At 40.6% G+C, this 12,648-nt stretch overlaps 1 protein-coding gene and 1 long non-coding RNA gene across 3 annotated transcripts in view; one reads left to right on the forward strand and one right to left on the reverse strand.

The window, feature by feature from the left end:
• Positions 1-12,648, forward strand: part of LOC116034517 — a 41,922-nt gene that overhangs the window by 7,605 nt on the left and 21,669 nt on the right. The window contains exon 2 of the long non-coding RNA XR_004101128.2: positions 743-801. This is a non-coding gene — a long non-coding RNA (uncharacterized LOC116034517). The remainder of the gene's footprint in view (positions 1-742; positions 802-12,648) is intronic.
• The window catches only part of rspo4 (R-spondin 4), a 61,801-nt gene continuing 49,975 nt past the window's right edge, over positions 823-12,648 (reverse strand). The window contains exons 5-7 of one of the 2 annotated variants that reach the window (XM_036001984.1): positions 1,767-2,143; positions 1,654-1,734; positions 823-1,332 (exon numbers count right to left, since the gene is read on the reverse strand). In XM_036001984.1, coding sequence (XP_035857877.1) covers positions 1,953-2,143 — 191 coding nt within the window. In that variant the 3' untranslated portion in view covers positions 823-1,332; positions 1,654-1,734; positions 1,767-1,952. Of the gene's footprint in view, positions 1,333-1,653; positions 2,144-12,648 lie in introns of both variants that reach the window. The other variant, XM_036001983.1, reaches the window with a different exon arrangement.

Raw genomic sequence — 12,648 nt, forward strand, 5'->3', positions numbered from 1 at the left:
TTAAAGCACCGCCTACCGACCAATCAATACTCGATTGATAACGGCGTCACCGTTCTTAGGGAGGGGTGGGGGGGGGGAGAGATTGATTGATTGATTGATTGATTCCCTGATGGGTATTGTTATGAAAGATTTAGATTTTCAGCAGAGGGAATTATGTATAGTCTATTTGTCGGTTTGTTGAGCCATGTGTTGCCAATGCGCACATCGGTTTGAATTATGTTTTTATATTTTTTTATTTGTTTGCACGATCGCTTCCCACTGCCAGGGTTGCAACTGATAATATAATAGGCTAAAGCAACGACAGTTTATGGAAAGCACAAGTGTAATTATGGTCAGATCTTGGGCCTGACTAACGGGGGAGTGATATTGATAAGTGTTGTAATTTACCCATTTACAGCGTTGGCTATTTTTTTGCCAGCTTTCCTTCCTGTTTTAGGAAGCAGTGACTGTATTGTGTTTTGCCTGTCAAACCGTGTCTGTGTTCTTCATATTTATGTAGAATTATAGTTTGCTCTTCTTATGTAAAATATGCAGCTCTGGTAGATTGAACTAGTTGTTAACCACCGTCGTGACACAGCTTATGCGGGACCGCGGTTGTTAGTTTGGTGAAGCCAGGTAACTGAAACAAATCCAGGGCATGTTGATCTTGATTCGTAGTACAGGCCTCTGCTCTGTATTTAGAGTTACTGAGTGATGAAGTTGTGATTTTTTTTTTTGACTTTTTTTCTTTTTCTTTTTTCAGAGTTTACTTTTCTACCCGTGCCCCTCTCTGATTTGGAAAAGACTCCCAGGACACAGCAGGTAACCTATAACAAAAGGGACACATTCACAAACGGTTCACTAACTGCACATCAGAAGCCTATCATCTTTAACTGAATCGTTATTTTTAAATTAGATATATACTGCATTTGCTGCACCTAATAGTCATCTGCAGGTGACATCACACCAGAGGCAGAGTTTTAGATTAGCATCGAATGTGACGATATTATTATTATTATTATTACTTATTATATGTGTCTAAGTGAGAAACACTGAATGCAAACAGAAACTTTGTTTACAAGAAATGTCCACAGGGCACCTTTAATCTCGTAGTTGCTGGAATTTCTGGGACTATTTGGAGGATTGTATTTGACAGCCGACCAGTGACAAGCGGAGTAGCGAGACCTATCGTTTCCGAAAAAATGGAGTCGGAGCACAGGGGGTTATATGATATCACCAGGTGCTCTCTGTACAGGGAACTCGCTTTGTTTTATGTAACGTTAGCAGCACTGCTCTCTCTCTCTGTTCTTTTTCTAGCTCGCTCCACCGCTTTGTTTTATCTAACGTTAGCACCTCTCTCTCTTTCTCTCCGTTTTTTCTCTAGTTCGCTCTACCGCTTTGTTTTATCTAATGTTAGCACCGCTCTCTCTCTCTCTGTTCTTTCTTTAGCCTGCTCCACCACTTTGTTTTAGCTAACGTTAGCAACGCTTTCTCTCTGTTCTTTCTCTAGCTCGCTCCACCACTTTGTTTTAGCTAACGTTAGCACCGCTATCTCTCTGTTCTTTCTCTAGCTCGCTCCACTACTTTGTTTTAGCTAACGTTAGCATCGCTCTCTCTCTGTTCTTTCTCTAGCTCGCTCCACCACTTTGCTTAATATATATCTAACGTGAGCACCGCTCCACATAGAACTCTAGGATACTGTAACAGTAGCTGTTGTTATAGCAACAAAAGACGCTCTCGGCTGCTTTTTGAAACCTTTGCTGCTACTTTTTCTTTTTTTTTTTTACTACAAAAGCGCCCTAGTCAACTTTTTCTTGTCAAAAAAGACGCCAAGTGTGAACACAGCCTAAGAATTTCTTAGTCATATTATCAACTTATTTGTTAATTTTTCCAGTAAACAAGATTGTGGTGAATGGCAGTGCGAGTTAATAAAGATTGTACAAGCTGAACAGAAACACTGACGTGCTCTCAGGTTACAAAGCTCCCGCTGACGTCGGCCGACTCATATTCCAACACGTGTCAGGTGTGGCGTTGAGCTGTGCGTCCGTCTCGTCCCTCCAGTCTGCGGTTCCGTTCGGCGAGTTGCCGACGTTGTCGTTGGCGAGCCGCTGTTGTTTTCTCTCCTTCTTCCTTCCAAATCCTCCTTTTTTATTCGTTCTTCTTTCTGACGGATGAAAAGCAAACATTAAAACCACTAGCGGAAGGTATATTCAGATCCTTTAGTTAAGTAAAAGTACCAATACCACACTGTAAAAATACTCTGTTACAAGTAAAAGTCCTGCATTGAAAATGTTTGTATGTAATGTAAGTATCATCAGGAAAATGTAATTTAAGTATTAAAATAAAAGTACTCAACGCAGAAAAATCCTCCCATTTTAGAAACTGGAAACGATCCAAACTGTTCTGTTAATCAACTGTGTGTTATCAGCTAATCATTTGAGCTGGACTTGTAGGCCTTTATGCTGTTGGGTAGTTAAATTTTTAATAAAGCATTGTATTTTATAAACCATGTGTGTAGTGGAGTAAAAAGTCCAATATTTCTCTCTGAAATGTAGAAGTAGAAAGTGGCATGAAAAGAAAAGATTTACAAGTACCTCAAATGTGTACTTAAGTACTTAAGTACAGTACTTGAGTAAATGTACTTAGTTACATTCCACCACTGGTTAAAACAGTGAATAGTACAAATGTTTTTGTTTCAGTCTGCAGTTTATTTTGTTATGCTTTTGCCTGTCACACATCTGTATTTGGTTAAAGGTGCAGCACTTTGTTTTATCATTTATAAACATCCTCACTTTAAGTGCTCCTGCTGAATAAGCCCAGTGATGCTGCTGTCGACCTCTTTTAGCATCATTCCCAAATGGTTAAGCCTGATTGAGTGAGACACTTTGACCCAGCAGTGTTTTATGAATAATTATAAAGACTGTGGACATATTGCACACAATAGACATACGCTGTACACTCAGAAAGGTGATTCTGTTTTTAGTCACCACATATCTGCAACAAACTCCCAGAAAACGGCAACTCTCAGTTCTTTTAAATCAAGGCTGAAGACTGTCTTTCTTTAAATTCATTTTTTACACTGCACTGTAACTTTGTCTTTAATATAGGGCTGGGCAATATATCAATATCATATCTACATCAATATGAGGCTAGATATCGTCTTAGAATTTGGATATTGCAATATAATATAAGTGTTGTCTTTTCCTGGTTTTACAGGCCACATTACAGTAAAGTGATGTAACTTTCTGAACTTACCAGACTGTTAGCTGTTTTATTATTTGCCTTTACACACTCATTGTATCCACATTACTGATGATTATTTATCAAAAATCACATTGTGTTAATACTTTGTGAAACCAATAGTCAACACTATAATATTGCCGTAATATCGACCTCGATGTATTTGGTCAAAAATATCGGGATATTTTACTTACTCCATATAGCCCAGCTCTAATTTCACATCTGTCTTATTGTATTTTAGCTGCTTTCATATTTTTAACTGTTTTTAACTGCTCTTCAATGTTTTATGTAAAGCACTTTGAATCACCTTGTTGCTGAAATGTGCTATAGAAATGAAGCCGCCCATATATACACATATATATATATATATATATATATATACACATTATATATATACGCCCACCGTGCACACAGCGTCTGTCTCCATAAAGGAGAGAAGACGGCTGGCAAAATGTACAAGTTCACCAAAGGTTGGTATCTATCTCGTGAACACCTTTACACAATCACACATTAAAAAGTGCTATACAAATATTTTATATTCTGAATACAATGTTGTCAGTGTGTTAATGTTGGAGTCCCAACTCTTAGCAAACAAGCGATTGTGCCTGCTTTAGAAAGTTAACTAGTCGCAAGTTTGCGGTAAAATGCAGTTGGGTTGTTGAGGTTAAAACACAATATGTAGCAGCTGTGAATCAAATAAACTTATTATAAATAATGTTATGTCATTTTTACTCTTACACTGAATGTTCGCTGCTTCAATCCAGATGAGTAGCCTATTGAAAAGTATTTTCCATGACTGAAAAAGGCACGTGTGGAGGATGAGGACCAGCCTGAACCGGAGGTATCAGTCTGAAACAGAGCTGAACAGTCCGACCAGTGTAATTAGTTATGTTATTCATTTGTTTACAATATTTTCAGGCTTCAACCAGTGAAAGACAGGGTCAGGGAGAGAGAGAGATAGATTCAGCATCCAACAGTGTGTCCTCCTCAGTTTTTGATAATTGATTGTTACGAAAATAAGTATCCCCACAAATTGCTTTCTAATCTGTGGGAAACACTGAAGCTACTCTTAAAACACATCAATAACCTGCCAGAACTTCCTGTGATTGGTCCGAAAGTCCGAACCATCCCAAAAATGCTTTTACACAAGAAACTAACCGAAGCACAGTTCAGTTTGATCCGGACCGAGACCGAGGTTTGGCTGTTTGTTCTAGACAATGGTCCGGGGGAGATTTCCCCCCTGTAATTTTGTTTTGGATCAAACGGAATAGTCTGAAAGTCTGGACCAAACGAGGTAGGTGTGAAAAAATCTGAATCTATCCTTTACCAGAGAGTTAAAGGTGCCCTGCCGCACATATTTCATTACTTTGTAGTAATGTCTGAAGTTCTATCATGGACTCTGTAACATTTTTGTGGAAAAAATGCCTTGGTTACCTTGTTTCAAGCCATTCTAGCGTGGTATAGAAAGCCTGCAGGAAGTCTCAGCTCGATTTGTGCCAGTTCTCATTAATATTCAACGAGCTAAGCTGCTTGACTTTGATTGGCTAACAGCTAGCCAATGAGAGCCTGGCTATCAGCATCCTTTACCCAGCGCAACTGGGCGAGCTCATGAATAGTAATGAGCTCAGGCAACACCACGTCAGACTGACCAGCTTTTGTAACTGGCCTGATTTCTCCGCTTATTTCTTTTCAGTGCAGGTAAAAACGGTTTTGTGTGGCAGGGCAACTTTAAAGGGCCTTTTCATACCTGAAAGTCCTCTTGTATCCTCTCTCTAGTGTCGGAATTTTTTTTGAGTTTTTCTCCAACTGACTTCTGCTACCGCCGGCTCTTTTTGTTTTGTTGCGTTGTTGAGAAGCAAGACACAGGAACTTTACTTGGGTTTTGAGGAGCTGCAGCATTTATTCAGACACAAACTGAAACCTACACTGGACATTTACTACCACTTAACAAGTAGTCTATATCCATGACGTTCCACTTCCGGGATTGTTCCGGTGCCGCCGGAAATTCTGCCAGATGTCTGTCATTTTGGCCGGATGTCCGTCACCTTCCTCTTTCTTTGTGTTGGCATTCTAAACTCCGGTGGATTTATGAGGACTATAGTTAACTGCTCCTCAGATCTCTGCAGGGTAAATCCAGACAGCTAGCTAGACTGTCTGTCCAATCTGAGTTTTCTGTTTGAACGTACACATGTTCCACCAAAACAAGTTCCTTCCCGAGGCTACCTTGCAGAGGCATCGCAGCTCCGTCCGGAGCTAATGCCGCCCAAGACAATTGTGATTGGTTTAAAGAAATGCCAATAAACCAGAGCACGTTTTTCTACCATCCCAGAATGCTGTGTGGACTAGCCAGACCCTCCTCCGCAGCACTGTGGAGGAACTGTCTGCTCTGAGCACATCCACCACCACTCTCTCTCTCACGTACACACTAAGCACTGAGCGATTCTCCTTAAAGGAGCTACGCTTCTCTTAGAACAGAGATCTTCAACATTGTGTCCTCAGTGTTACTGCAGGGGGGGGGGCACAAAAAAAAACAACAACAAAGTTTTGTCAAAAATGAAAATGTCTTATCATGAATTCAACGCATTATTAGCAAACATAAATCAGCCTATTTGTGAAAAAAACAACACATTATTGATAGGCTTACAGGCCTATAGGGGTAATGTGGTCACAAAGGTAGCTAACCACAGATACAGTTAATCCTGAGGATTCACTGTGCCAAATTTATGTTTACCATTAAAAGATGAATCATAAAATCCTGCCAACAATTATTATTTCAATAGCTTAGTATTATTTGCACTAAAAAGGTAAATACTGTATGGTGGATAAAGGCTTACGCCGCCCTACAAATTATTGTAGGCCCAGTTTAATATGCAACTTAATTTTATACAATATATGTAGTAGGGAGTCCCTGATCTGTCTCTCTTTCATTTAAGGGGTCCTGGGCTTAAAAATCGTTGAAGACCCCTGGTTTATAACATGACACGGTAGGTATGAAAGCCCCCCAAGTTCATCTTTTTTTCCCGTGCAGAGTTTTATAGGGAGAATAAACCTTTATGTTATGAAAACCCTGCAAACCAGAATGAAAAGCCATCCATTCAGCGAACGGGGTATCTCACACTGTGCTGTACTAGATCAGAGTTCACCTTTAAACCCCATAAAACTGTCTTGAATTGTGTCGAACAGAAACGTGTGTGTGCTTCAAGCACCAGAGGCTTTCAGACTTCTACTGTGCAACAGCAGAGCTGAGGACAGAGCTGGTTCAAACAGCTGGTCTTTCACATCACAAGATTACGTGTCCGCCTGCACTGCACATGTAAAACAAAACAAAACAACGAGAATGAAAGACCGGCAAACGCTGGTGTCAGTTTCTCTGCGTGTTCATATTTGATCAAAAGATTGTGGAAAAATGTGCAAAATTGCAGAGAAGCTAACTAAAATAAATAATGGCTAAATAATTTTTTCACGCAGTGTAAATGTTCAGGTGTTCGGTAGCCTCAGATGTTGATCCAGGATAATTACTGTGAAGTATTATGTAAACTGATGCGCAGAATCCTGCCAGTTGATGGTCTGTGCAGAGTCCAGATCTGACAGTGAAATATTCTCAGGGATGTATCGCACCGCTTTCAAAGTGGAATTTTGGCCACAAGTGCCCAGAAAGGATAAAATCTCAACACAGATCTGACGTGTTCTCTGTTGTGAACACACTAATAGATCAGATTTTATGTCATTTTTAAAAGCCAGAGGATTTTACTTTAGTGGGTTTGAACTCAATGAATAAATATCTTCATATTTCACGATACATCATGACATATCAGGTTCAAACTTATCTGGATGTCTCATAGCTGTCTCGTGTTATTAAAGCGGGGTTTAGCTCACATAGAAATGTGGTTTTGATGTTCAGCGATGAAGAAGACAGCTTCAGTGTTTTTGGCTCTGGTTTAAACGTGGAATAATGTTCTGTAATATACAGTACTGTGATTGATTTAGAGGTTGGTTGGACATCAGAGAGTAAAAACAAATGCAGGTAAGTAAGAAAGAAAGAATAAAAGAAGCCAACCTAAAACTTCACCTGTAACTCTTCAAATTAGAGTCCAGAAATGACCTTTTTGGTTCATCTGCCCTATATATATTTTTTATATTTACAGTACGTTTTGCTTTGTCAACTGAGGCTACATCTACACTAGTACATTATCGTGGAGTTTTGAGACAAAAACAATCTCTGTCCACGCAAGAGTTTTAGCTCCAGTAGCAGAACTAATCTCTAGCCTTACTAACACGCCTAAATCACATGACCATTCACGTATACTGGGCATGCGCGTGCACCGACGACGAGGTGGAACTGTTACTGAAAGTCACACATGACTACAAGGTCAGAAATGCCTGTAATTTCTTCTCCATGTTGAAATAACCGCCGATAGTCCGGGATGTTGTAGCTTTTTTTTTTTTTTTTTTCTCACTTTTTAAAACTTGTTAAGACAACAGGATATCAAAACAGTTTGATAAAAAAAAAAAAGAATAACTCAGTCCTTCTGTGTTCATTTAAAACGTGCTCACTCATTTATAATATCGTTGGAGTTTGTGACTCATCAAGTTGCAAGAGATTATTTAGAAATGTACAAACTCACTTCTTTCAACTTTATGACATCTCCTATATCAACTATCAGCATATACAGCAGAGAATCTGATCCAAACATGAGTAACAGGTAACAGGCAGCCAATTAGGTCCTCAACAGCGTTTTCTGATCTGGGGTACCATCAGTACCATCTTTTTTTTTTGTGTGTTTACATTCAAAGCTGCTATTGACCCCCCCCCCCCATTGTTTCAGCAGGGAGATATGTTTGACCGGCGAGTTTACTATGTTCCATCAGCACTCTTAGCTTTTTTTAATCTAATAAATGAACAAAATAAACTCACAGAATGTTAAGAAAGGAAATATGCTGGCTCTAGACGCAGTTTTTCCCCGCTGTTTCTCTCTCTGCCGTTGCTGGGCTCTTTATGAGAGCCGCTGCTCAGCACAACTGGTTCTTTGAAGGCAGACCAAAGAAATGGCTAAATAAAATGACAAAAATTGCCCCAAAAAACCAACTGATTACGATATACTCTTCCAACCCTAGCACAGCATTCAAATGTAGATGTAGAATTCGAATGTCCACCTAATGAATGTGAGAGCCAGTGAGCCAGCGATCCAACGTGTTCCTAACAGTTGCGTGGAAGCCGCGTGTTATTGTAATTTAGTGCATTGTAGTTTTGCTTCCTCGAGTCCACACATCTTTCTGGGATGGGAGAAAAATGTGCTCTGGTTTATTGGCATTTCTTTAAACCAATCACAATCGTCTTGGGCGGCGCTAGGCGCCGGACGGAGCAACAGTCCTGCTGAAAAATAGCCTCGGGAAGGAACTTGTTTTGGTGGAACTTGTACCTTCAAAAGTTGTTTTAGTCGTGCAACAGAAAACTCAGATTGGACAGATTATTAACAATAAATTATTTGATTAATCCTTGTACTGTTTCCGCCTTTATTGCCCCAACAGCATTGTTTGTCAGTACCATCTTTTTTTTTTTGTGTGTTTACATTCAAAGCTGCTATTGACTATTCTTCATTCTCAACTCGGCTGTATTTTGCTGCATCTACCTCTGCATGACAGGTTTCCTGCTGTGTTGAAAAAAAAGACTAAATGGAATTTCAAAAGTAATGTTGGGACAAACACAAATGATTCAGAAAGAATTATGGTTTCCTTCCCTCTTTTGGCTTTCTTCCTCGTTCTGTCCAAAACATGTGGACGGACGCTGTACACAAACGATGACATAAAGAAAAAACAGATGGTGCTTACACTATGGCGTGCACTTTAGCTGACATCCATCACTCTGAACTACTGGTTGCCTTTGGGCAGCTCCACAGTAGAGCTGTGGTGTTGTAACTGCTCTGCTCAGAGGCACATCACTTGCCTGGAGTTCCCAGTTTCCACCCACAAACCTACACAAAAGTCTCAAACTGACATGTTAATTCAGAGCCAGCTGCTCACATGACATGGTAGCCGCTGGGGGTGTAGCAGTGAAAACTTAATTCCACGCTGGAGGTCGGCCGCAGATTGCTTCTCACACGTCGCTTTAAATTATATTTTGTTGTTTATCTCTTGCCTCAGAGGCCAAAGTGATGAGAAGAGAGTTCAGTTGTGTGTGTTTAAATCAGAGCGTCTCTTTTTTGCCCCTCATTTATAGGAAGTGCCACGCCATAACGCCCCGCCCGCCATCTGCCCTTCATTAGTAATGAGAGCCCATCTTGAGATTGGGTTTTTAAATCCCCTCCTGTCTCCTCTCCTCATCCTCTTCCTTAAACCAATCAGCTCCTCCTCTCCTATTCCAAATCTTTCTCGATGCACTCCTTCCCTCCTTTCCTCCTCTGCCATCCCTTTCTTCCTGTAATCTGTCCTTCATTAGTGATGCTGTCACAATGGCTTTGTTTTTGACATTGCGCTGATGATTGGGAATTAAGACTAGGCTGTCCTGAAGTGACTCTATGTTCTCCCTGTGTCTGTACATTTGCATTCAGCGCTGAAGTGTAGGAGTTAGCAAACTTGAAAACATCAGCATGATCATACATATGCTCCTCTTAGCACATGCATAGATACAGTATAGGCAGTTCATACTTATTGCGTAACTGACTATATATGGATGTACAGCAGTGTTGTGACCAAGTCTTGAGTTATTATTTGTTTAGTCAAGTCACAGTTATGTAGTCTCGCATTGGCTAGTCCACACAGCATTCAGGGATAGGAGAAAAATGTGCTCTGGTTTATTGGCATTTCTTTAAACCAATCACAATCGTCTTGGCTAAGCGTCGAAAGGAGCCGCGGTGCCTCTGCAAAGTAGCTTCAAGGAGGAACTTGTTTTGGTGGAACGTGTAGCCTACGTTCAAACAGAATCTCAGATTGGACAGATAGTCTAGCTAGCGGTCTGGATTTACCCTGCAGAGATCTGAGGAGCAGTTAACCATAGTCCTCATAAATCCACTGGAGTTTAAAATGCCAACTATCGAAACGGTGTCTCAAGTCCACATCTCTGATATACAGTATCTGCTCATATGGTATGTGTTGGTCTCTGTTAATTTATGCATTCATAAGCAATGCATCCATCTGCGAGGAGAGGTTTTCTATGGGATGTAAGTGAATCGCGATTCATTGCGGAGTAACAGGTGGCTCAGGACTGCCCAGAGGCACAACAAAACTAACTTTGTGCTGTGGAAAAATGTCATTGGAGGATATTATTAACTCCGCCAAGGAGGTTATGTTTTCAGTTTGGTTTCTTTGTCTGTTTGTCAGCAGGATGATGGAAAAACTACAGGCCCAATTTTCATGAAACAAGGGTGTAGCATGGGCCAAGGAAGAACCCATTAAATGTTGGAACCGATTGGCTTTGGTGGAGGTCTGCGCTCTTTGAGTGCCCCTTCTAGTTATTGTAGTTTTTAACAAAAATAAAGGGCTGCTGGGTAAAAAGTTGTATAAATTGTTGGGGAAAGCACTACCTCATCGTTGACTGCAATTCAGGTCAAAGAAGCTGGATATGTCACAAATGTCTGGTTAGTTTAAAAAATCCTTCCCCCACAAATAGGCTTGCTTTATGCAAATGTTTATTATTATTATTATTATTATTGCAACAATCCAATACTGTCTAGAATATTCTCCAGAATAACCTCAAAGGTACTGTATGCTCAAAGAATCTACTGAAAGCATAATATATATATAAATATATAAAACTCAAGTCCATCAAGCAACAACAGTTGGGCACATTCACACATGAATGGAACATTACTTGGTAACACTAACACAATATAGTGTTCCACTTTACAATTGGAAAGGTGAACTGAACAGCAGCTCAACACAAAACTATGGAGCTCGTGCATTACAGCAACAGACACATTTTACCAGTAAGCTAAATGTAACAATGTAATGTAACAATGTCATCATGTTTAACCTCATGTAGGAAAATAAGGGCTCACAAAAACATCCCCTTCTACTTAGTGGTATCAGAACAGGGTGATAGTAGAAAAGAATTCAAACAAACCATAAATACACTGGCCCTCATTTATAAAACGTGCGTACGACCTAAAACAGGCGTAGGATGGGTGTACGCCGATTCCTACGCAAAGCAAGACATTTATCAATTTGAACGTGTGCGTAGGCTGCGATTAAATCTCACGTCTGATCTAAACTTGTGTACGCAAGTTTTCGAGTCAGTGTGGACTAGCGGTGCAGCATATAATCAGTTAGGAGGAGAAGGAGAAGTCATCAGTTGATCACTTATCAGCAATGGCAGATCTGGCTCTTTTAGAGGACCTCTATGCGCCGGTACAACAGTGCACACGTATGCGCACGGGCCACGGTGGAGCGCTCCATTGGATTGATTAAGGGCAGATGGCTCTGTCTTGCATCAGTGGGGGGGACCCTACTATACACAGCAGAAAAAGTCTGCAACATTGTTTTAGCCTGTGGGGTTCTGCACAACATCGTGTAGGAAAACAGGGTGCCATACATGTAGAGATGGAGTCAGATGACCTGATGCCCAGAGAGCAGTGTCCAGCACAGCCCCAACTGGGGGCTTTACGAAGGAGAGAGGATATTATTCCTCGCTTTTAAAAGGTATAGTGTTACGTTTGGCAATGATATTCAATACAGGAAACATGACGATGCACAACATTTTTATTTATTCTTCAGGTTTTCGTTTCTCTTTTAAACGATTTATTTCTGCCATTGACCGACATATTTCGGCTTGTTTTTCCAGCCCCTCTGCTGTCAGGAGACAGGTTCGGGGTGGTGGTCCAGCACGGGGGGGCGGAGGACACACGCTCTCCCTCACAGCTGTTGCCTGGTTCTGACTCATGAAAAAAACACGAGTAAAATAAAAGACACTGCATAAACTCCGCTACTGTGTGTTTATTTAAATACGGGTACACCATGTAGGCCTAAGAGATTGCAATATAAGCCTGTGTATTACTATTAAGACTATAGCATACATATGTCAAGGATGTATACATTAAATACATTTCAGCTGGAGTCCGATTTACTACGGCAACACTGTTGACTGCATCAGTGATCTCTTTCCATTCCGCATTCTTTCTACAGCCTTTAATACCAGTTTTCAGGCTGCCAAATAGTACACATGTTGCACGTGAACCTGAGATATCAGGGTTTCAAGCTCCACCTCTGAAAAGTGCCGCTTCTTAGCCGTCTTTTTACGTTTATGTCTCGCCATGTCGTAAATTGTAGGGGTGAGGCCTCAAAACCGAGAATATATTGGGGCGTGATATTTAAATTACCATCGTTTCCAGCCACTGCATTTATCGATGTACGACCATTCTTACGCTCTGATTGGTGTGATACGAACGTTTCATGAATCACACGTGAAGCCTGTCGTGAGATGATTTCTGTGCTCAT

Source organism: Sander lucioperca, chromosome 6 (genome assembly GCF_008315115.2).
Source record: "Sander lucioperca isolate FBNREF2018 chromosome 6, SLUC_FBN_1.2, whole genome shotgun sequence".
Taxonomy (NCBI): domain Eukaryota; kingdom Metazoa; phylum Chordata; class Actinopteri; order Perciformes; family Percidae; genus Sander; species Sander lucioperca.